Below are 25,982 nucleotides of genomic sequence, written 5' to 3' on the forward strand. Positions count from 1 at the left end.
GCAATGAGCTATGATCCCATCACTGTACTCCAGCCTGGGCAATAAAATGAGACCCTTTCTCTCTCCACCAAAAAACATATGTTTGTGCAAAAACTTGTACATGAATGTTCATAGTAGCATATTCAGAAAAGCCAGAAAGTAGAAATAACCCAAATGTACATTAATTGATGAATAAATAAAATGTAGCATATCCATACAATTAAATAGTATAGCTACAAAGTACTGACACATACTATTAATATAACATGCATGAACCTTAAAAACATTGTACTAAGTGAAGAAAGATGGATTCAAAAGGCCACATACTGTATGATTCCATTAATACTATTATTCCAGAATAGGTAAATCGACAGAGACAAAAAGTAGATTAGTGGTTGCCAGAGGTGGTGGTGGTGGGGTGGGGGGGTGGAATGAAAAGTGACTGCTAATAAGTATGGGGTTTGCTTTTTGAGATGATGAAACTATTTCTGAATTAGATAGTGGTGATGGTTGAACAACCTTGTAAATATATTAAAAATCACTGAATTAACTGTATACTTAAAAAGGGGGTAGGCCGGGCTCGGTGGCTAACGCCTGTAATCGTTGCACTCTGGGAGGCCGAGATGGGCGGACTGTTTGAGCTCAGGAGTTTGGGACCAGCCTGAGCAAGAGCGAGACCCCGTCTCTACTAAAAAAATAGAAAGAAATTATCTGGCCAACTAAAAATATATATAGAAAAAATTAGCTGGGCATGGTGGTGCATGCCTGTAGTCCCAGCTACTTGGGAGGCTGAGGCAGTAGGATCCCTTAAGCTCAGGAGTTTGAGGTTGCTGTGAGCTAGGCTGATGCCACGGCACTCACTCTAGCCAGGCAGCAGAGCGAGACTCTGTCTAAAAAAAAAAAAAAAGGGAAAGGGGTAAATTTTATGTTATGTGGATTACACCTCAACAAAAAAAAAAACCTAATGGCATACCCTAGAAGAATAAAAACATTTACATAAATAGGATAAAATAAAAGAGTGGCTAAAATGACAATGGCAAAGCTAAAAAATATCAAGAACAAAAAATTGAGAACATCAATTTTCTGTACAATGATGATTAGAGCAATATTATAACAGCAAAAACTAGGGAAACTGGAAACAGAAAAGGGATGTCAAGAAACTAACAATACAATAAATTTACTAAAAAAATTAACTTGATTATCCAGGTACATGGAAATTAGGAAGCAATGTTAAGTAAAAAGCATGTAAGCTATTAAAAAAGATTAGAAAGAACTATGTAAATATTATTGATAGATGTATTCAGTGAGGATACTGAATGGTAAAGATTGGGAGAGTACATTATAAAGTTTATAACCACATGTTTAAAAGAGGAAACCAATCTGTTAAAAACAGCTTATCAAGAAGCAAAATCCCAGGAGAAATTTAAATACATACTTCCCCCTACATTTTGATTTTAAGGAACTTTTTTTTTCAAATCACAGATCTCCTCCATCTCTTCTACAGCCTTTAAGTTAACAATGGTTCAGAACTTCCATGGCTTGACTGGGCCACAACAGTTAGAGATGGCAGTCTTTAAAGGAAGACAATACAGAGTTTAAAGTTTACTGATTCTCTTTTTCCTATAAAGTAGAATAGTAAATTAAAAAAAAAAAAAAATGGGCCGGGCGCGGTGTCTCGCGCCTGTAATCCTAGCACTCTGGGAGGCTGAGGCGGATGGATCGTTTGAGCTCAGGAGTTCGAAACTAGCCTGAGCAAGAACGAGACCCTGTCTCTACTAAAAAATAGAAAGAAATTTAGCTGGGCAACTAAAAATATATAGGAAAAATTAGCCGGGCATGGTGGCACATGCCTGTAGTCCCAGCTACTTGGTAGGCTGAGGCAGAAGGATTGCTTGAGCCCAGGAGTTTGAGGTTGCTGTGAGCTAGGCTGACCCTACGGCACTCTAGCCAGGGTGACAGAGCGGGACTCTGCCTCAAAAAAAAAAAAAAAATGTATGCAGCTTTTAAAAGTGGTCTAAAAGATCTTGGATGTATCTCAATGCAGAGACCACTATGTGTTCTAAAACTTAAAATTTTTCAGCAAATAAAGACAAACTGCATGGAATATAAAAGTTCCTATGACAAGTACACTTGAGCAAACCATTTGTGCTCTTACTGAACTTAGTGAAAAATCAAACAAGTCCAAAAGTAAATAAGCAATTATAATATCGTACAATGAATGCTCTCCTGGGAATATGTAGACGGGCCTTAGGAGGTCAGAAAAGGTTTCTTATCCATGACATCTAAGCTGTGATAGAAATGACAAACAGAAATTAACCAATAAAGGTATGTTACAGAGGAAGCAAATACAATGACCAAAGGCAAGAGAAACACACAGTAACCTTAAAGGATGAGAAAACAGCTGAGTGTGTGTGTGTGTGTGTGTGTGTGTGTGTGTGTGTGTGGCGTGTTTATCTATATGTTGTCTTTTTTTGGCAAGATTGAGAATGGGAAGAAGTAAAGAGCAAGAGATTTAAGGAAGACAACAAGAAAAATTTCAGTGTGTGTGTGTGTGTGTGTGTGTGTGTGTGTGTGTGTGTGGCGTGTTTATCTATATGTTGTCTTTTTTTGGCAAGATTGAGAATGGAAAGAAGTAAAGAGCAAGAGATTTAAGGAAGACAACAAGAAAAATTTCAGTGTGTGTGTGTGTGTGTGTGTGTGTGTGTGTGTGTGGCGTGTTTATCTATATGTTGTCTTTTTTTGGCAAGATTGAGAATGGGAAGAAGTAAAGAGCAAGAGATTTAAGGAAGACAACAAGAAAAATTTCAGAAGTAAACCAAGGCCAAAAATTTGGGCTTTAACCAAAGGGTAGTAGGAGTCACTGAAAGGTTCAGATAAAGGAGTAATAAGAAATGAATTTTAGAAAGATCACTCTAGTCTATGTCTTATCACCAATGTCCCGTAGACAGGCACAGGCCTAAACAGTAAAATGCAAAATGAATAATGTACAGGTTCTGCCCTCAACCAAGTAAAGAAATATTTAAACAAAATACTAATAATGTATGCTACTTTAAAGAGTTATAGAAATGTGTAGTAGTTTAGAAATAATGCAAACCAGGGAATGACTCAAAAGTAGCAATCTTAAAAGGAATGAAACAAAATACAGAATTCAACAATTCACATTCTCTGGTATCCTATCAAAAACTACTAGATTAATTCAAAGAATCAGAAAAAAATATCATTCAATAGAAACAGACCAATAAATGATAAAGATGATAGAATTAATAGACTGATTTTAAAAGAACTTTTATAAATATTTTTAGCATACTCAATGATTTAAAAGAAAATATCAAAATAGAAAAAACAGAAAAATGCAAATTTACATATATTTCATATATTATTTTCTATATTTTTTACATTTACATATATTATATAATACACTAAGTGATCAGTGGGATGATGTCAGGGAGTCTAACATACAGAAACTCCTAGCAGGAAACAAGGGAAAACAAGTAGGGAAAAGAGAAAAAATACTTGAAGAAATAATGGTTGAATTTTTTTCCCCCAATTTTATGGAAGCTACAAAACCACAAATCTAAGAAACTCAACAAATCCTATACAAGATAATTATGAAGCAAACCACATTAACACATGCCATATTAAAAGCAGCAATAAAGAAGAATTTTAAAGCAGCTGGAGAAAAAACACACATTACATATTAAGAACAAAGACCAAAAAATGAATAGACATCTAAGAAATTATGCAAGCTGAAAGATAATGGAATACCTTGAAAATACCGAAATAAATAAAAAAGTCAGCCTAGAATTCTATACGCTGTAAAATCTTTCTAAAATGAAAGTAAAATAAAGATTGTTTTTCAGATAAGAGCTGAGAGAATTCATTGCCAAAAGACCTAAACTGCAAAAAATGTTAAGGCGAATTCTGCAGGCAGAAGAAAAATGATAGCAAATATTAAACAGAAACATGGATCTATACAAAAGAATTTTAAAAAGTCAGAAAAGGTGGACAGTATGTAGGTAAATACAGAAGACTTTTTTACCCATATTTGTTAATTTTTCTAAAATACAACCAACTGTTTAAAAAAACAGTAGCAACATATTATGGGGTTTGTAACTTCTGTAAAAGTAAAATTTTTAGCAAAAATAGTACAAAGAATGGGAAGGGAACAGGTAGGTACTTGCTGTTTTAAGATGCTTACAGTATATATTAAATGGTATAGTATTATTTTAGGACAGAAAGTGATAAGTTGAAGATGCATACACAAATGATGAAACAGTAATTATAAATCTATGTTAAAGGGTACACATGTATAAAGACGTAATCTGAGACAACAACAATAAAAAGAGGTTGAAAGACAGATGTACCAGAGCAGTTTCATATACTGACATTAAGTTGGTTATCAAGCTAGGCTGTTTTAAGTTCAAGCTGTTAATTGTACCCTCAAGGTAATGACTAAGAATATTAATAACTAAAAAAAATTTGAAAAGAAAACACTACAGAAAAGAAAAGAGGAGGCCGGGCGCAGTGGCTCACGCCTGTAATCCTAGCACTCTGGGAGGCCGAGGCAGGAGGATCGCTCAATGTCAGGAGTTCAAGACCAGCCTGAGCAAGAGTGAGACCCTGTCTCCATTAAAAATAGAAAGAAATGATCTGGACAGCTAAAAATATATAGAAAAAATTAGCCGGGCATGGGGGCACATGCCTGTAGTCCCAGCTACTCAGAAGGCTGAGGCAGAAGGATTGCTTGAGCCCAGGAGTTTGAGGTTGCTGTGAGCTAGCTGACACCATGGCATTCTAGCCCAGGCAAGAGAGTGAGACTCTGTCTCAAAAAAAAAATAAATAAATAAAACAAAACACAAATGACTAACACAGAAGGATACACTGAATGCTCCCAACTAGCATACCTGAACATTTCTGTTCCATAAGTTATATGTTTATATTAGTTGTATTTGTTCTCAAACCTATGGACACAAGTTGTACTTATTAATGTAAGTGGCTGACTGAAACAAAACTGATACAATGAATGCAAAAAAAAGTTGCTCCTAAAAATTACACTTATAATTTCTATTTCCTTAGCCTGCTTCTCAGGAAATGTATACAAAATGTCTTGTCACCCCAATTTACTTTTCTTCAGAACATTCTGATAATTATCTGTTTCTACCACTAGATTATAAACTCCATAAAAGCAGGGAACTTCCTAGCTATTATTAATAGAACAGTGCAAGACATATAGTGGGTGCTCAATAAATATTTAAATGATTTAGAAGGAGTCCTTCAAGATAAAGTTTAATTAAAATGAGACAATTTGTACTCAGACCGAAGACTTTTTCAATTGGCCACAGATAAGACAGATCCTGTGTATTCCTCTGTTCCCCAAATGAATTCTTCCTTTATTTCAAATGCATTCAAACTGTTTCATTCAAGAATACTTCAGGCCGGGCGCGGTGGCTCACGCCTGTAATCCTAGCACTCTGGGAGGCCGAGGCGGGTGGATCGCTCGAGGTCAGGAGTTGGAGACCAGCCTGAGCAAGAGCGAGACCCCCGTCTCTACTAAAAATAGAAAGAAATTATCTGGCCAACTAAAAATATATATACAAAAAAAAAAATTAGCCAGGCATGGTGGTGCATGTCTGTAGTCCCAGCTACTCGGGAGGCTGAGGCAGTAGGATCGCTTAAGCCCAGGAGTTTGAGGTTGCTGTGAGCTAGGCTGACACCACGGCACTCACTCTAGCCCAGGCAACAGAGTGAGACTATGTCTCAAAAAAAAAAAAAAAAAGAATACTTCATATGCAAACTCCTCACCACTACTTATGAAAACCCTAAGGAGGAAATGCAACTTATCTCCAATCCCAACAGCAGTAAATTATCCATTTAATTCTTTCTAAGGTTAAGAGTATGAGAACTTATTAATAATCAGTGTCAAAAATCATACCATGAAACAACACCTAAAAACCATTTTCTGTTTTTCTTCGAATTTCACTTAGGAAATTAATGCTCTCCCTTATCAGGAAGTGAGGAGGGAAACACTTCAGTATTCAAATAACATCTTACAATTCTTCTTTTAGACAAAGTATCCCTCCTTCTAGTGTTTTCCAAATCTTACACCAGAACAGTTTCTAAATCTTTTTCCACTGAAAGCAAAAAACAACTCTTAATTAGATTCATCAAAATTTTGACTATCTTTGAAATCAATTTTTAACTATATAAAATTTTAATAAGTCCTAGGTTATTGTGAAAGCAGCCTAAAATACTAAAAAAAGACAGGAAAACTGTCGCAGGGTCAGAAATCATTCCAGCTAATATTACAAAGATTGTACATATACTTCATTCTTTGAACAAACATTAAAACTGGTCATGTTGAAAATGCAACTGAACAGAGCTGCAAATAAATTTTAATAAGGTATGATGGTAATGAAAAAAGATAATGGCAATGAAAAATGAATTTTTAGGTTTTAAATTGGACCAAGTTGCATTCAAAAACAATTAAAATCATATTACAGTTAGGAATATATACATAATAAAATTTTTTAAAAAGAATAAAACTCAGGCCAGGTGCAGTGGCTCACTCCTGTAATCCTAGCTTTCTGGAAGGCAGAAGCGGGAGGATCACTGCAGCTCAGGGGTTCAACACCACCCTGAGCACAGTGAGACCCCATCTCTTTTAAAAAAAAAAAAAAAAAAAAACTCAGAATAAGGTTATCTTTGCTTTTTTTTTTTTAACTATAATATACACTTGGGTTTGAACAAACAGAAAATTAATGGAATGATGCAAAACAGCCAAACCACAGTAATGGTAGTTACCTCAGGGGGAAACACTGTTGGTTATTGCAAAAGACTTATAAAAGATTTTTATAATAATTTCATATTAAGTATCTTTTATAATAGTAGAGCGTATTAGGTTTTTTTTTTTTTTTTTTTTGAGACAGAGTCTCGCTTTGTTGCCAGGGCTAGAGTGAGTGCCTTGGCGTCAGCCTAGCTCACAGCAACCTCAAACTCCTGGGCTTCAGCGATCCTACTGTCTCAGCCTCCCGAGTAGCTGGGACTACAGGCATGCACCACCATGCCCGGCTAATTTTTTCTATATATATTTTTAGTTGGCCAGATAATTTCTTTCTATTTTTTAGTAGAGACGGGGTCTCGCTCTTGCTCAGGCTGGTCTCAAACTCCTGACCTCGAGTGATCCACCCACCTCGGCCTCCGAGAGTGCTAGGATTACAGGCGTGAGCCACCGCGCCTGGCCGATTTTGTGCTGGAAGAATTTTTCGTATAAACTATCTGACACTTCATTATTAAAGAGAAACATGTAATCAATTTCCAAAGGCTCATATCAAAGATAATAAATTATTGCACAGCAAATACAGCTTGTTAAAAACCTACTCTGTATCATTGTTAGATGCTTTATAAATAGTCATAAGCCTCACAACAATAACTAAGTTTTTTGCACAAAGCCAATTATACAGAAAAAAATCAGCATCGACCTGGCCCCAAAGTCAGTGAACCATGGTATTTTCTCCAACATTGTGCCTAACAGTACTCATAATCTAACAGAGGTTCAAGTGGGTCCTATAAAACATAAAGTACAACATGGCTTTTAAGAACAGCTACGACTGGGCATGGTGGCTCACGCCTGTAATCCTAGCACTCTGGGAGGCTGAGGCGGGAGGATTGCTCAAAGTCAGGAGTTCCAGACCAGCCTGAGCAAGAGCAAGACCCCGTCTCTACTAAAAGTAGAAAGAAATTAGCTGGACAACTAAAAATATATACAGAAAAAATTAGCCGGGCATGGTGGCACATGCCTGTAGTCCCAGTTACTGAGGAGGCTGAGACAGAAGGATCGCTTGAGCCCAGGAGTTTGAGTTGCTGTGAGCTAGGCAGACGCCACGGCACTCTAGCCCGTGCAACAGAGTAAGACTCTGTCTCAAAAAAAAAAAAAAAAAAAGAAGAACAGCTACCTCTCTGGGCTAATGAATGTTTCATCTCCACCTGTCCTTTCCTCTAGGAAAAAAAGTTTAATCTACTAAAGATTATGCTTACAGAAAAAGGGAAAATAAAATATATAGCTTCTTCTACGTTTCTTTATGACTTAAGAAAGCAATAGAAGGTAAGCAGATTATGATCAAGGACCAAAAATTCTAAACTCTAGCTACACAATCTAAACTCTAGCTCTGCTGTGCTTTGGTTTTTGTAACCACTTAACGGCTGTATACTTGCACTAAATTACCTCTATGGACATTCTATGTTTCCCAAAATCCTCAATATAAAATACTAGCAACAGAATATGGTACGCATATTTTCTTCTGTTACATGTCCTTGGGTACTAAAGCACTCATCCACTGAAGTACCTTAAAATGTGATGCAGCCATTTACTAAGTATTTATTAAATCGTTAAATTTATGTTTTTCCATATATCTCCATGGATTTGAACTGACTGAAATGAAACTGCATGTTGATCTCAGAAGTTATACTGTTCCAACACTCTGAATTAGGGCAGATTTTGGTTAATCCTTTTGCTTAAGTAAATCAACTAAAAGGAATGACTTAAAAATGTTTATATTCCATTTGAAAACAGAACATGTACATTTCCTAATCCTCTAGAACTTATTACTCACCTGAGACCATGGTCTGTGATCTGGTAACATCCAGACAGACTGAGAAACAGAAGTACACGTCCAGTCTCTTGATCAGATTTTTCACTCCCAAAGTAAATTAAGTCTTTTCCGCTAGGCAATCTAGTCCTTGACGCTTTTCCACACATTGCAGAAGACTCTGGGAGTGCTGACATAGTTCTTAAAGCTGTTCCGGTACAACAAAATGAATGACCACAATACGCAAAGGCTGGAGAAGCACAATGCTGCTGCCAACAGACACTAGTCCTTAGTCCAACAATATCCTTACTGTAACAACAAGAGGAGGAACAACTAAAATTGGATGCTGTTTCCATTACACAAAGACTTTCAACATTTCTATGTCTCCATTCTACAGCATCTTCAATATCAGCCAAATCATCAGCATCTAACATCCACACGTAAGGAGAAGTGAAATTTTCAGTAGAAACAGGCTTAGTCCAGGGGTGTTCATTATCTATTTCTTCTCCAATGCCCTTGTTAGATAAATCGTGCAAACAGGCATACTGCTTGGTGGACTGCGTGGTAATGTCTTTATTTTTCCACACAGTAGAAGTAATTTTGCTTGTAGATGTTTTCAAAAAGCCACTCTGATGAGATGTCAGAGTTCCAAGAGCTCTGGAAATCTTCTCTAGGGCAGTATCTGTGATTTTCTCACAACCAGACAGATCCAGATGCCGAAGTCTCTGGCAGCAACCAAGCCAAGACCAACTATAATTAAGAGGTTAAAAAGAATATTAATGGATATTGTTAAATTCTTCAAAAGCATTTGACTATAATACATATGTAGATCAAAACTAGAAGAAAGATTTTATATCTAATATAATCACTTAAATATTTACTGAATATCTATTATCAGGCACTATTTTTGATGCCAGGAACACAAAAATACAATGAGAGTAATTAGTAACTAAGAGTATTGCTAACCTAACAGGATAGGATGGGAGAGGGATAAGGATGATAGAGACTTAAGTTTATCATGCTAAAACTAACCAGTAGAGGAGAGGTTGCCTGCACATGAAAGAAAGAGAATAACTAATGATTAACAGAAGAAAATCCAGAAGTAACAAGCTCTAGGAATTGGCAGAGCATTAGCCTTAGCCAGAGTAGAGTATACCTCTCCCACTGAAAGAGGAAAAAAGGTGCTGATATAAATGCTAGGGTGGGAAAGAGGAAGTGAGCTAGAATATGGGAGAAATTGGTGGTATCAAAGGAAATACGCTCTTTGAAGAGTGTACCTTTAACAAAATGACACTATTTCAGAGTAACTGTGAAGAATTTAAGAGGGAGCTTTGCCAAATGATCGTTAGAGCCCAACTAAAACTTCTTAAAAACTTACCATACCAACCTACATGGTTGCACAGCAAGGCTCAAAGGCCTAGACACAGTATAGGACTATAGAGAGTTTAAGATGATACAAATAGGTGTTTTGGATCAGCTAGGACTTGTGAACAAGAGGCAAAGATAAGATGATACAAATAGGAGTTTTGGATCAGCTGGGACTTGTGAACAAGAGGCAAAGAATTGGAAGGTGCTATACACTTACAGCCATACATGACTGAGATTTGGTAGTAAAAAATAATAGTATGATTAAACTGTAATTATATAAATGAGAAATTATAGGACAATTTTTTGTTATTTTTAAATATTCAAACACAACTAACCTGTCAAATGCAGAATCTGAAATGTCAGTTTGGGTAAGATCCAGATGCTCCAGGTTAGGACAAAGTTCTAAAATCTGCCTAACCTATGGGGGGTGGGGAGCAGAAATTGTCAATATGAAGATCTGCAGACTTTTAATTACATAACAAATAACTATTAGTATATACAATCCAATGGTTCTCAAACGACTGTGTACAAAAAAAAAAAAAAATCACTTGAATAAAGCACTAAGAGTATTCTAGGCTCAAATCCCTGAGAATCTTTTTTAGTAGTTATGAGAATAAACCCAAGAAATTTACATTTTTAAGGAATACCCAAGGAGATTCTGATGTAGGAAGTCACAAGATACACTTTTATAAAACAGTGATTTCCTCTCACTTGCCCATATACCATGCCTTACATATTATAAACAATCATCTAAAACTGGGTTTCATCACTTGAAACTAAATAAACTGTTTAGCCTCTCCTAGTCTCAGTTTCCTCATCTATAACATGTATGCAGTATCTATGCTACAAAGACTGTGAGAACTGAAATGAAATAACATGAAAGCTAGCAGTGTATGCCTACTCATGGGAAGGCACTCAATAATTGTTTTTTTTCCCTTAATTAAACTCAGGAATAAGCAAATCAAAGTTACATCATTGCTATTTTTCTTAATGCCCAAACTAGTGCGAATTTATACATACCATTTTGCTGGAAACTGCAGAGCTGTATGCTAATACTAAAGTTTTTACAGAAGTACCAACATATGGTAGAACATTATGAATTAAGCCATGGAGTAAACGTTTTTCCATTTGTGCAATGTTAATAGCAATCGATTCCTCTGCAGACTCTTCTGTAAAAATAAATTTAAAAGTCTAAGAACTTGATACACTAATTATAATTAGGCTACTCAAGGACATAGCAAATCATTAAATATGAAATACTTTGCTATCCTTGTACTCCCTTATGTAAATAATTTCATTTTTAGGTAATGAAAAAAGTTTTGGAAAAAACTGTGAATTCTGAAAGAATAGTAAAGGTTCTCCAAGAGAATAGAATATATGATATATCAAAAAAAAAATGATCCATAGTAAAAGCACCATCAGTTATTCTACCTAAATAAAAAGGACACGGAGCTAGAAGAGATTTGTAACTCAACTAAATTAGCCTGATCATAACGAATCAAGCAAAGAAAGGTACTTCAGAATTTTTAAGAAGTTAAAAATGAGCTTGTGTTTTACTTAGCTTCTGTAAAGCTTGGATGTTTATAACAGGAGGCACTACTGTAACAACAACCACAATGAAAAAACTACAAACTCCAATTTGATATAACAAAAACACGCCATAAGAAAAAGAATGAACTAATAATTTTATTGCCTTTCTCAGGATCCTAATAATATTATGCTTACCTAAAGACCTAACATGAATGTTTCTAAACATAAAAGAGTTTAACAGGGTAAGTTAAAGAAGTCTCATTTAAAACAAAACTGAGTACTGCTGACAAAAGGAATGTAAGTAGAAAGAATAATTACTGAATTTGCTACCCCCATAATATTCTGAAATTAAAAAAATGAATTTGCTACTAATGGTTCTGTTTATAGATTATCCTAAATTTCTCCTTTCCCCAGATATATATGTAAAATATACAGATAAAAAATTACTTTAGTGAACTCTATTTATTCTATTTTATTAACAAGCCATTCTTTTTGTTTCTGTGGCCTTTACTATCTAAATGTGTACTATTTACTGTGAAATCCTTTATTTTTTTCAATATATAATAGCTGTACATATTTTGGGGGTACATTTGCTATTTTGATGCTTGTATATAATGTGCAATGACCAAATCAGGGTAATTGGAACTGTGAAATCTTTAAAAAAAAATTATACATTCTATACAAAATAACTTCTCTGCAAGACTAGTAAAGATAGCTAAACTGAAAAAGCACTGAAGTAGATGGCAGATCCAAAGTTTAGTCTTAAATCCACTAATCAATCGAATAGATTTATTATCTTAAAAAGGCTCAATTTTTATAGTATAAACCTTTCCTTTTCAATATTGAAGGAAAATGGTAGTTTTCACTTTGGCTATCTTCAAGTGTTGAGACACATACACTGAGTTTGGTAAAGGCTTCAAAAGTCTTATCACGGGTATTATGAATTTTCTAGAATAAATAGTCTTCCTTAAGTTGACATCTGAGCAAAGATCTCACCTTCTTCAGGTCTTTGTTCAAATTTTTCAGGGGACCTTAACTAATCACTATTTAAAACTGTAATTTCCTTCTCCACTTCCTGGCATGCTTTCCCTTCTTTATTTTTCTCCACACCACTTGTCATCATCTAACATAGCATATATTTTACCGTGTTTATTGTCTGCCTCCCCACTCCAAATTTAAGCTGAACAAGGCCAGGGTTATTTTTTTTTCCATTTTGTTTACCATTATAAACTTCATACCTAAAACAAGGCCTGCCATAGGTAAGCACATCACCAAATCTAATTGGAATAGAACTCTTCTTTATATACTACCTCCTGAACTTTTACTTATACTAAAATGTGGCATTTTCATTTCATAAAAATGAACTACTTTTCCTGCTGAAATAATAATCTTTATACTTTATACTTATAGGTCTTACTTTTTGTATGTTTAGTTCTTTCTCCAGACCAGATTAGCTTTCTTAAGTGAGCAGTTTTATAAATAAAATTTCCTACAGTTTCAGTTTTACCAAGTAGAAAAATACCTCATCTGTTAATTTTTTACTATTTCATCATCTTTTAGTAATTATTATCTAGAATAGTATCCAAGACAGAATTTGTCTTCCTCTTCATACTCCCAAAAAGCATCTCTCTGCACCTCTACTAGATAGCATTTTTCATTATATACCTTAAGAACTACATATTCTAAATTCGCCCTCATTTGTGAGTTCTTTAAGGATAGGAATAAAGTCTTATTCACCCTGAACTCTCAATGCTTAATGAATAGCTACACTAGTTTTTATAAGCCCTTATCATTTATGAAATCTCTGCATATACATACATATATATTACTTCTTCATTCTACAACCTTCTGAGGCAAGTGTTATGACTGTTTAAAAATCAGTAAGTACACTCGACAGCTTCATCCTCCTTCCTCTGGGCCACAGATGACCCAATCACTAAATGCTGTTCAACTGATCATTTAAAAGGCCCTAAAACACATATTGTAAACTATAAAGTACTATAATGAATGCACATTATTTTCATAAGGAAAAAAGACATCATTTTCTAATTTTTTATTTTAATATAAAAACAAATGTGAAACAACCCTATACACATTTTTTAAAAACTTAGAATTTTAAATTTTCTTATTCCTTCAAATTTTAAGAAGTAGTAGGCTTAGAAATACCAGTTTCTTTAGAAAACACAAAACACATAAATCTTAACACCTGATAATTACAAATACTTAATGTAATATCAATTATTAAAACACCACGTCATAATTTTAATTATAAACATGCTTACCAGATTCATCTATGTCAGCATCTTCGTCCCATTCATGAAAAGCACGACTTTCATCTTTCCTATTTTTCACCCATTCCTCATCAGGTTCAGTATCAAGTTCAGTTGCAGGACCACTATACCAGTCACCTACTCAATGAATAAACAAGGAAGAAGAACAAAATAAAATTAGACTGCTTGTCATTATAAAAAACTAAGCTATTTACAATAAAAACTCTCTACACACAGAAAGTATCTGAGCCCTGGGCAGTGGGCCAGGTATTTTTAGAAATATTTAATGATGGCTAAAAAAAATTAAGTAAGCACTGAATTCAATTTCAGACATACTGAAAAAAACTATGACTATGTGGGTTCAATTAATAATAATTAACTAATCAATAGTTCATATTTTCTCAAAGGAAAACCTTTCTCAAACTATGGAACAATAACTACAAAAATTTACATAATCTGCTATGTACCTGCTTTGTAGCTACTCTCTATACAAGAAGTTTTTCAATTGTCTTTGACAGTAATAAGCTTAATGGTTATAATCACCATCTATAAGTAATTATCAATAATCTTGCATATAATTTTAGAAATCATTGAAAACACCTTAACATTTTCCTCTACTGTGGCTTCATACTAACTCCTGCAACGGCCCCACTATGATAGCTAATAAATAAGAGGAGACAGAACTTTCTACTCTGTAGTGAATCAGTCAGCAATTCAGAAATAGGTGGGAACAGAAATCAAAGGGAAAGATAAAGCTAAATCATAAATTCATAGTTCCAGGAGAATCTGTTACAACTAACTTATATGATAGCAAAGTGAGAGATAATGTAGAATTAATTTACTGAACTCTTAACATTATATCTCTCAACCTCGACACTACTGACATTTTCGTGGCAGGCAATTATTTGTTGTGGGGGCTGTCCTATGGATTGTAGGGTGCTTTGTAGCAATCTTGGCCTCTACCCACTAGATACCAGTTCAATACCCAAATATGAGACAAACATAAATGTCTCCAGACATTTCAAATGTCCCCTGGAGAGGGGTAAAAATTAATTCTGATTGAGAGTCACTCAAAACAAATACAATAAATAAATAAAAAACGTTTTTATTGGATTTTTTGTTTAAACATATTAAAAACAGAAAAAAGCTAGCCGGGCACAGCAGCTCACGTCTGTAATCCTAGCACTCTGGGAGGCCGAGGTGGGTGGATCGCTCAAGGTCAGGAGTTCAAGACCAGCCTGAGCAAGAGTGAGACCCCACCCATCTCTACTAAAAAATAGAAAGAAATTATCTGGACAACTAAAAATATATAGAAAAAATTAGCCAGGCATGATGGTACATGCCTATAGTCCCAGCTACTCGGGAGGCTGAGGCAGTAGGATTGTTTAAGCCCAGGAGTTTGAGGTTGCTGTGAGCTAGGCTGATGCTAGTGAGGCTTTGTCTCCAAAAAAAAAAAAAAAAAAAAAAACATAGAAAAAAGCATATTAAGATTTGAGTGACTTCAGGGAAGTTAGCACAGCATTATCACATTTCATATTCATATCAAAATGTATCTAATTATGCATTAATTCTTAACTAATTCTTAAAAATAGCTGGACAAAAAAGTATTTGATACACCCATGTTTGCCTTTTCACTCAATATTTCATTATCTTAAAATTAACAGAAAAAATTATTCTACATAAAAATAACAATTCTAATCATTTAGATCATGTAAGTCCACCTAATACTACAAATAGCTTCACTCAAAAAACATTATCTTAAAAATCCTATATATTATTGTGACAAATAAAACAGCTTTTAAGACTCATAATTTAAATCAACTATAAAGTCACAAATAGAAATCTACAAAAAAAATTACTGTGAATTTTGAAGCTAATACTCAGCTAGAAGAAATTGTTTTCAGTGACAGAAAATATATGCCATATTAGTTGCATGTATCCCATAACTGCATTATGTTTATGAAAAGGAAATTTTAACTGTTCACATGTGAAAGTAACTTGCCACAATGTAATTAATACGAAATTGTTAGAGAATGAGGCATTACCAATCCCAAAAATGATATTAAAGATAGATCAACAGTAATTCCAAGCCACCACCAAAACTAAGCCATAATGGTATCTCATATTTAAATTTTATAGAATTTATTCTGTGTCTTTAAAATACTTATATAATCTAATTATTTAAAGCAGATCTGAAAACCTATTAATTTCATTTTTAATTTATAATTAGGGAAAATTCCATAGTCAAGGGTAGAAAGAGCTAGCGTAATGAATCCCCATGTACCCATCACCTATCTTCAATAATCAACATTTTGCCTATCTTTTTGCATTTCTTCCCCAGACTATCTTTTCCTAATTATTTTAAAAGAAATGTCAGACACCACATAATTTACTGATGAATGCTTCAGTATCGTTAGCTTTTCAAACATGTCAACCAAGAGCATATCATCTAACTATAAAATCTACTTTTTGGTCAACCTCTCAGATTCCCTCCCTGGCTTTGCTTATTAATGTCTATGAGTATTCATCTAGAAAAACAGATGCAAATATTGTTAAAACAAACTAAAAGTCCCATTTACCTACCTCTGGCCCAATGAACAGGGTAAAGATGTTTCCAAAGTGATCCAGTTTTTGCCAGCTGAGACCATTTAGTGCTTACTTGACTGCAACGACATAATTCTTGAGGATTAAGATAACCGAAAATTGACAGCATTACCTCAGGAGGAAGATGGGTTATACCTGTTGAGTGTTCTGACACTTCTGCTTCTGAAATAAAAAAGAAAAATTTTAGCAGTAAAGGCTAGAAGAGCAAATGTAGTAAGAAATTACAATCACATTTCTATAAATAAAATCCAATGCCTGAAGTCAATTTCTTCCTGCTTGCAAGATGTGAAAAGGAAATGACATGTATTAGAGGTAACATGGGGATGTTAAACTTGTTAAGAACCAGTAGGGTTAAACTATCATGGCCCAAATCATACTTCATCAGTGGGAACTACAATAGTGAACACAGAATTAACTTCCTCTTATGAAGGCATCACAGAAAAAACAATACTCACTTTGTAGCCTAAGTAGCATCATTTGAAAAAGGAACAAAACAGGTTATACAGCTTTAAATCAAAAGTACAGAGTCAGTCAGATTATGAGATCTTCAAGGCATTTTTAATGACACACACAAATCTTACAACGTTTTCCATTCATGCATTATGACTCCCGTCAGTACTTTCCTTGTGTTCCCTCTTTGATTTTCATATTTCATACAAAAGATCTGTGAAATGTGACTTCCTTAACCTATAGGTGCTTTAACCTACTTATGTTCTAGTTGAGACAACAAAACGTAAACATTTTTGATGCTGTTATACATTGATAAAGAATCTTTTATCAGTAATTATTGTAGAAAATAGTCACTGGATATTCAATAATGTATTATTTCAGTAATAATTTTCCAAAATAAAAATGAAAATGAGATATTAGAATAAATATAAAATGCAAAATATTCATCATTAGAGTACTACAAAGAATCTGAGTATCTTGTATATCTATCTGATTTGCCTTCATGAAGCAACTTAAATATAGAAATGCTACGGTCGCATTCTTTAAGCTACCACTTTTAAAATACCAAATATTTTAAACATAATACAGCCATAATTTGCTTTGAAGGAGTGGGAAAATTAAATGCAGTAAGTGTGATGCTTTTAAATCCCACATTATAATTACAATTAAACCAGACACAACAGGTCTTAGCTTGGTCTCTAAGGTACAAGCTACATTTCAAAGTAAAGCACACAAGCTTTATGGGTTTAATTATAGCTTAACTTATAAAATCACTTTTGTTTCAACATGTGTCTCACCTACTTTGTTAAATAAAAATAAGAGAAAAGGACCAAGTTCAAAATATTATAAGCTATTTTAATAGGTACACCATTACTGTCACCAATCTTGAAGAGGCAAAGGAATTTTTACTAGCCTAAGGATGCCCATTGCTTCTTTTCTTTTCTTTCTTGAGACAGAGTCTCAGGCTATCACCCTGGATAGAGTGCAGTGGTGTCATCACAGCTTACTACAAAATAAAACTCCTAGGCTCAAAGGATCCTTCCTGCCTCAGCCTCCCAAGTAGACGCCTGGCTAATTGTCTATTTTTAGGAGAGACAGGGTCTTGCTCTTGCTCAGGCTGGTCTCGAACTCCTCAGTTCAAGCAATCCTCCCGCCTTGGCCTGCCAGAGTACTAGGATTACAGGCCGGAGCAACCACCGTGCCCTGCCTGGCCCCCAATTGTTTCTTTAATGGTGTTTTAAAAGGCAAAGCTATTGAAGATAGGAATAAAAGAATAAAAAATGAGGAAATAGTCCATTAAGAAAAAAGACAGGCATATTTTATTTGCATTTCTAATTTGTACTCTCAAAGCAATTGTACACAAAAAAACTGTGCCTCTCAGTCATTTCTCTGAATATTATTGGATATAAGCTGAAAGAATGACACATAGGAAAGGATGGAAAATAAAATATAGACATAACTGATTTTGAAAACCAACAAAAAAACACAAAGAAAGATAAAAGCAGCCACTATACTTCAAAAACGTTCTGTATAATGGTAGCTTTCAACAATTTTGAATGTGCATATATAAATTCATTAAGAAACACTATGTTGCTATGTCTCAGGTATGTGAGATATGTATCACAGACAACACTATATTCTAAAATAGAAACTATTGCCTTCAATTAAATTTAACATGAAAATAAACGCCTTTAACTGACAGTACAAGCCTGACTTATCAAAATCTACAGTTCCTATCAACAAGATATCAATGACCTTAGAACTAATAAACTGTTCTCTATCTATATGTATGAGTCTCACCTTTATCTGACTTTTCATCCACAGAATATTTAAAAAACTTCTGTCGCTCTTCAGCTTGATTCCACAGGCTAAGACCTCTAAGGAGTTCTGCAGTATCCTTCTGAGAGCAGTGTTGTGCAATCACTTTCTTTTTAATATCCTTAAGCTCTTCATAGGTAAAATATTCCATTAACATGGGCTGAAAAACCTAAATTAAATAAAATATTCAAAAGGAAAGATGCTTAGTTTTGTTTGACTCTACACTTTTTAAATTATTATGGCTCAATTGTAGTATTATGACCATATATTTCAGATAGAAATTTTAGTTGTTATCACTGGGTTAATTTATCTAAAAATTGCAGAGAAGAATATCACCAAAAGATCTTTCTTGCTAAGGTTTCTCCAGCTAATATGTTAATCCCTAAACAATTTTAAAGCATCAGGACCAGAAGGTTTTTCCTCACAGAGTTTGTCAAACACTCCTAATCATTCTCTTACTGTTAGACATTTAGGTCAGTTAACTGCCTTCTGGTACTACAGTAACTGAACTCTACACAAAACCAGGCCTCTACCTCAAATGACACTGGTACCCAGTGTACTGGAATATGAAAGGCAGAGCTCTACTGAGACCCTGAACTATATTCACTGTTGTTTCTGGATTTTGAAGATGTTTCTTCAAATCATTATTTTAGTACAGTGGTACTATGAGAATTATCTATGGAGATTTCTTCTGTAAAACAGATGCTTAAGTTCCAACCTCTGATTTATAGAATTAGAATCTTTAGAAGTAGAACCAAGGCTTTTTATGGTTCCACAGATAATTCTGATGGGCATGACAGATTAAGAAACACTGCTCTAGTAATTCAGTGATATTAGTGCTGTTTATTACGAGTTGGAAGGCCTTGAAAAAATACCCATGCCAATGCCTCCCACCAGAATTAATTTTAATTGGTCTGGATAGGGCTTAAGAAGTAGAGTTTCTTTTATTAATACCAATCTGATTATAAGGTGAAGTTATAGTTGAAAATCGCTGTAGTAACTAATTTACAGCTGAACAGGTATCCAGTTCCTCATAAAATAATTTCTCTATTTCTTACCCTGATGTTCATCTAATGTTAGAAAAAGAAAAGGAAAATGTTTTGCCCATCCATTTAATGATATCCCAACGTAAGTGTATTAGGCATTAGACTGATAAATTTAAAACCACCATTTAATTATTAAAGTTTATGACTGAAAAACACTAAAAATTCTTTAAGCTTAGCATGAAAATACAAAAAATATTAAAAAGTTTAAAGAATCCTCTAAAGATTCTGAAAAGACATTAGGGCAACAAAAAGTTATTAACATTTAACACAGTGCCATTTACGGATAAGAAAATAAATATTCCTTGACTAAATGAATCAAATCATTCATTCAGTGAAAAGCAACAACCTTTCTGAGGGAATAAAACTAGTATTTTTTTCTTTAGTTTTTCTTCAGTTCCCAAAAGGAAACAGGGGCTTCTCTCCATCAACCAGACATATCTTCCTATACATTGTTATGAAGAGCCTCTAAGGCAAAATAGTATTTTAAGAGGTTTATTACTCTAAATCACAGGGGAGAAAAATTATGCTTACCTCCTCTTCCTCTTTCATGTGAGGAAGAAAATCTCTTGTAAAAGCCTCCAATCTCTCTTTCAGTTGTTTTGCATAATTTAACTGCTCATATTCATTCTGGAAACAAAAAAAATTACATTTTTATAAAAGTTTTGCTTCACTATTTATATTGTGTGTCTGATCCCAGGAAGTCAATTTAAAATGCAACATAAGCCGGGTGTGGTGGCTTGCACCTGTAGTCCTACCTACTTGGGAGGCTGAGGATTGCTTGATGCCAGGAGTTTGAGACCAGCCTGGGCGATATAGCCAGATTCCATCTCTAAAATAAAGTGTGACATAAAACCTCAGGGGAAAAACAGATTAACAAATAGCAAAGTGCTCTCTGTACTTCTTTTAATATAAAAGATGTACGTAGAACAAGCTTTGAATGTCATTAGTAATGTGATCTCTTTCTTTTTAAAAATGTCATAAACAGTCTAAAAATAGCAAGTATCTGCATAAAACTTCTATTGATTTTGCTTATTTATATAATTTCTATATGTCTCTTCTCTTAATATATCTCCGAGCCTATTATACTATATCATTACAGAATCCCTTTAAGGTTATCTAGAATATCCTTCAATTAAATTCAGAATTTAATTGAACCTTAAACAACACAGGTTTGAACTGTGAAGGTCCACATAGATGTGGATTTTCTTCTGCCTCCGCCACCCGAGACAGCAAGACCAACCCCTCCTCATTCTTCTCCTCAGCCTACTCAATGTGATGACAAGGATGAAGACCTTTATAATGATCCAGTTCCACTCAATAAATAGTAACTATATTTTTTCTTCCTTATGATTTTCTTGGTAACATTTTTTTTCTCTAGTTTGCTTTATTGTAAGAATACAGTATATTATACATATACTAAGTATGTGTTGACTGTTTATGTTACCAGTATATCAGTAAGGCTTCTGGTCAACAACAGTAGCCTATTAAGTAGGTAAGTTTCGGGGTAGTTAAAAGTTATAAGAAAGTTAGATGTTATACATGGATTTTCAGCTGTGTCAGATATTGGCACCCTAACCCCTGTGTTGTCCATGGTCAGCTATATCTGCTGCTAACATTACCCTGACAGAAAGTCATATACATTAGTGTCAACACTTCTAAAGGGAAGGAGCTCAGTACATCTTGAAGTAAATCATTCAAATTCTGGGCAACTCTAAACAGCTAAAAAGTTCTTCCTAATATGAACTAAGATCAAATCTTCCTGTAACTTATCTATCACTTCTATATCAGCCCTCTCAACTTAAAACATGTGGAAAATTTACAAAATAATGAAAACTTTAAAAATATGGGTATATTCCATCCCTATTGAGTCCTCTCAAGTCCCCTCTTTTTCTTGAACTAATTTATTCAACTGCTTCCCAATATTCAATCCAATGTCCCATTCTCTTAGGATTTTACACATTTTCCCTGAGCATATCCAGACACCTTCCATTTCCACTTATATGCTAATTATCAAATTTGCTTTTCCATACCAGATCATTTGTCTGACCTTAAAATCCCTCTGCCTCCTCCTATTAATAAATGCCCACCTGGATTATACAGCAATTCAAACCTAACCTTTCCAGAATTGATCTTTTTTATGTCTCAGCACTCTTCTATATACCCTAGAAAGTCAGGCTCAATTTTCATTCTTATTTCTTTTCTCTTTCTTCTTTCCTCCTCCCTTTATATATATGCAATCACTACATTCTGTCAATTTTATTTCCTACATAATTTTCATTCCTACATAATTTCCTACATGACCCCTCCTCTGTATTTCCACTAGTCACAACTTTAGTTCAGATCTTACTGAAGAGGTATTCATGTTGGTAATACATAATATGATATAAAATTCAAAGAATACAAAGGAGTATTCAATAAAAAAGTAAATCTCCCTTCCATTATTTGCCAGTATCCTACCCCTACCAAACCTCCCACCTCCCCACCAAGTAGCTGCTGAGTATTTGTCTAGAGATTACTAGAATAATTTTTTTATTATGATCTTCCTCCTTGAGTCTTTTCTTTCCCTTCACCCCATCCTCCTCCCTGCTGCAGAACAGCCTTTCTAGAACATAAATCTCTAAGTGCACGTGGTTTGACAGAGCTGTAACTTAAGCCTATGCTTCACCCAGCCAGAAGGGGAATAAACTAAGATCAAATTTCAAATATCCTATAATACATAAATGTAATTAGAAAGACAATCTCTCTGTATCATTATCCTAAACTACACTAAAAAAATCTTTAATTTTATATAACCAAAAATTATCCTAACTACCTCTGCTCCCTACAATAAGGAAAAACAAAATGTAGTAAACAGAGCTGACATTCAATTTTAAAATAAATAGAGTTTATAAAATTAAAGAGTTTATTGATTCAAAGTAATAATTTTACCTTTGGTCACCATTAACTACACTGATAGTTTTCCTCTAAGAGTTCAGCAAATGTTAACAAAATGTAACAATTTCACAGTAATTAAAATTTCAATTTACAAAAACAACTTTAAGCTTTGGTGAAGAGCATTCATTATAAAATTTTATTAAACGGTAATAAAGAGGTACCTGACAAAGACTCTTAACAAACCTCCAAACCTGAGTCAGGCTTCTCCTGAGTCCTCTTCTCCACTAGGTCTAACCTTAGACTCTATCCTTGGCCCACTAAGTCCAGTTTTAGCAAGAATTCTGCTGAGTTAGTTTAGCAAAAATTCCCCACCCTTGGCTTCTGACCACCCTCAATATCTGATCCAATTCCTTATCCCCCACCCTCAATATCTTACCACCTGACTGACTTTCAGCAAGAAATTTTGTAGAGTCAGCCTGTCAGGAATCCCCCTGCCCTTGATGTTTCCTCTCAGTAATTTTCCACCTACTGACTCCCACCCTGCTCCATGGCTATAACAACCCTACTTGTCCTTACTGTATTCAGTGTTGAGCCCAATCTCTCTCCTCTACTGCAAAATCCCCATTGCTGCAGTCTCTCTTGAATAAAGTCTTCTTTACCATATTTAACAAGTGTCATGAATAATGTTTTCTTTACATTATGGAGCCTGTGACTCAGACAGGATCAGATTCATCATGGGATCACCAGACCTCTCAGCAACTATTCCAAGTGTACACTTTTAAAGCCTTTGTCTTCATTCCTGGCTGACTAATTGGGGATCTAGTGCTCCAGCCGACAGTTCACTGAAGCACAGTAAGAACAGATACTGACACTTAGAGTTCTAAGTCTACTCGGAAGCTGACTTAGATGTCCAGGCTTCTTTGTTGAAAGGTACCTACTGGGCTGGAAGTCTTTCTCCTTGACTCTTTACAGTGAGGGTTTATTCCCAGACTCTAAGACCTGGTCCTGGTCTAGAAAGATTTTTTTCCTAGCTCTTTGTTTCAAGTGAGGACTAACTCCTGGCCTGGAAATTTTTTCCTGTCTTTTTGTAAGGCCTCTCTACTCTATCTGGTTCCGCTTCTCCCATGGGAGCTTCTCAGTAAACTCAAACTCCCTTCTTGAATCCCTGTGACAATATGCTTTACCACTATGGAGCTAACTCTACTTCCTTTCACATTGCATGACTTTACTAAGGATAACTTGCAACTCACTGGCTCCTTTGGAAAACTAAGACTTCTCCCTTCCCATTGCTTCTGCTCCTCCCTCCTTTTTTCCACCTGCAAACTTCCTTTCAGCTCCCTTAAATCCTTTAATATGTCCCCTTTTAAACCTCTAGCTCCTCCATCCCTCTGTCCACCCCAGACTTTTCCCTTTCTCCTAAAGGCCCTAAATGTCCTACAGTCACTTGAGCTTTGGGCCTCTTACCCCCATTGGGGCTCACAAGAGACTTAAGGGACCCTCAAAAGCAACTGCCTGAGGCTGAAAAGAAATTCTACTTGTCCTTGTTGTATTCAGAGTCAAGCCCAATATCTCTTCCCCACTGTAAGCCCCTACTGCATGCTTCCCTCTTTTTTTTTTTTTGAGACAGAGTCTCACTTTGTTGCCCGGGCTACAGTGAGTGCCATGGCATCAGCCTAGCTCACAGCAACCTCAAACTCCCGGGCGTAAGCGATCCTACTGCCTCAGCCTCCCGAGTAGCTGGGACTACAGGCATGCGCCACCATGCCCGGCTAATTTTTTTTTCTATATATATTTTTAGTTGTCCAGATAATTTTTATTTCTATTTTTTAATAGAGACGGGGTCTTGCTCAGGCTGGTCTCGAACTTCTGACCTTGAGCGATCCACCCGCCTTGGCCTCCCAGAGGGCTAGGATTACAGGCGTGAGCCACCACGCCCGGCCCATGCTTCCCTCTTGAATAAAGTCTTCCTTGCTGTCTTTAATAAGTGACAAAATAATTTTTTTCTTTAACATAACGTCATTTACTATAGAATGCTAACTAACATGTTTTACCAATGACATACCAGAAGATGGCGCAAATTGTGATAGTTTAAATAATCCATGTTTGCAACTCACCTTAACATTCTTCAGTCCCTTTTCAAAGAGGCTAAGCATCTCAGAGAGTTTATTGTCAGAATGTACATTATAAATGGTCTGGCTGCGTTGTTGAAGCAAACCAATAATGTATTCGTTTTCAATCTGCTCATGCATTTTGAACTCCTTGAAAGTAGCATACAAAGACTGCAGAAGAGCACGGAAATCGTTGTTGTTGGAAAAATTGGTTTTAGACAGCTGAATAAAAATTTAAAAAGAAAAGCATAATCAATACATGCAAATATGCACCAATAAGAAATATTCAAATGCAACCCTACTTACTTTTGCACATAGCAAGATACTTCCGTAATACTTGGTTAAAGTACAAATAAAGGTAATTCATAAATTAATAAGTTATAATGTTATCATTAAAAAGTACACTAGGCCAGGAAGATGTTGGTTTGCATTCTGAAGGGCATGGTGATAAGAAAAATGATGCATACACAGATCACATAGTTTCTTTACAGGTCCCCTCCCCTTTACTATCAAGATGACAATAATCTGTTCAGGAAATAATTATAAAATATTGAGCTGCTATAATATTATTAGATAACTCTAGTGGAGCTATTGTCTTTTAAAGAAAACTGAGATGAACACTTATTAGCTTATACCAGAAATCATCTACTTTTCTTAACTGGAAGCACTGCAATAGTGCAATGTGGAAACTTAGTAAGCAGAACATGAGAAAAGTAAATGCACTTGAAAAGACACAAAAAAAATATAAAGAAACATACATTATATCTTCTCTAATTCTAATATTCAAAAAGAGAAAACTACTATTCTGACGTAACTTCAATTTTTTACACTCATTGGAAAATTAAATTCTAATGTTTAAAATGTACGTATTATCAAGGAACTTGCTTCAAGTTAAAATTCAAAGTCAGATTCAAGCCCTCCATTACCTACTATGTTAAATTTACCTTCTATTATATCAATTCCAATTTCAAAATTCATTTTAAAGGGGGAAACCTGATTCGGCTAAATACAACAAATAGGTAAATGAAGGGGAAAAGTACTAACACCATATTTCCTAGACTTGCTTTCTAAAGTATGATCTAGTATTCCTAAAATGGAGCACAGTCTAAACTGTCTTATTGCCTGTTCTCTACAAGAATTATAGTCAGATGACAGAGCATCAAAACAGATAACATACAAACTCCTAAAGCAAAACTATTCCACTATACATAAGAGAGTTAATTAAGTATCGTCTATAAAAGGCAATATAGATTAGGCATTAAGAGTCATTTATAGAGAACCAGTTATAGATAGAATCAGATTCCCTAGGATCAGATCCCAGTTCCACCAGTGATTTAACTGTATAACCCT

At 34.9% G+C, this 25,982-nt stretch overlaps 1 protein-coding gene across 1 annotated transcript in view; it reads right to left on the reverse strand.

The window, feature by feature from the left end:
- FBXL5 (F-box and leucine rich repeat protein 5) overlaps positions 1–25,982 on the reverse strand; it is a 41,734-nt gene that overhangs the window by 8,035 nt on the left and 7,717 nt on the right. Inside the window, exons 2-9 of the mRNA XM_045550401.1 lie at positions 24,639–24,854; positions 20,182–20,277; positions 18,587–18,773; positions 16,316–16,498; positions 13,745–13,870; positions 10,953–11,101; positions 10,268–10,350; positions 8,589–9,314 (exon numbers count right to left, since the gene is read on the reverse strand). Coding sequence (XP_045406357.1) covers positions 8,589–9,314; positions 10,268–10,350; positions 10,953–11,101; positions 13,745–13,870; positions 16,316–16,498; positions 18,587–18,773; positions 20,182–20,277; positions 24,639–24,854 — 1,766 coding nt within the window. The remainder of the gene's footprint in view (positions 1–8,588; positions 9,315–10,267; positions 10,351–10,952; positions 11,102–13,744; positions 13,871–16,315; positions 16,499–18,586; positions 18,774–20,181; positions 20,278–24,638; positions 24,855–25,982) is intronic.

Source organism: Lemur catta, chromosome 4 (genome assembly GCF_020740605.2).
Source record: "Lemur catta isolate mLemCat1 chromosome 4, mLemCat1.pri, whole genome shotgun sequence".
Taxonomy (NCBI): Eukaryota; Metazoa; Chordata; class Mammalia; order Primates; family Lemuridae; genus Lemur; species Lemur catta.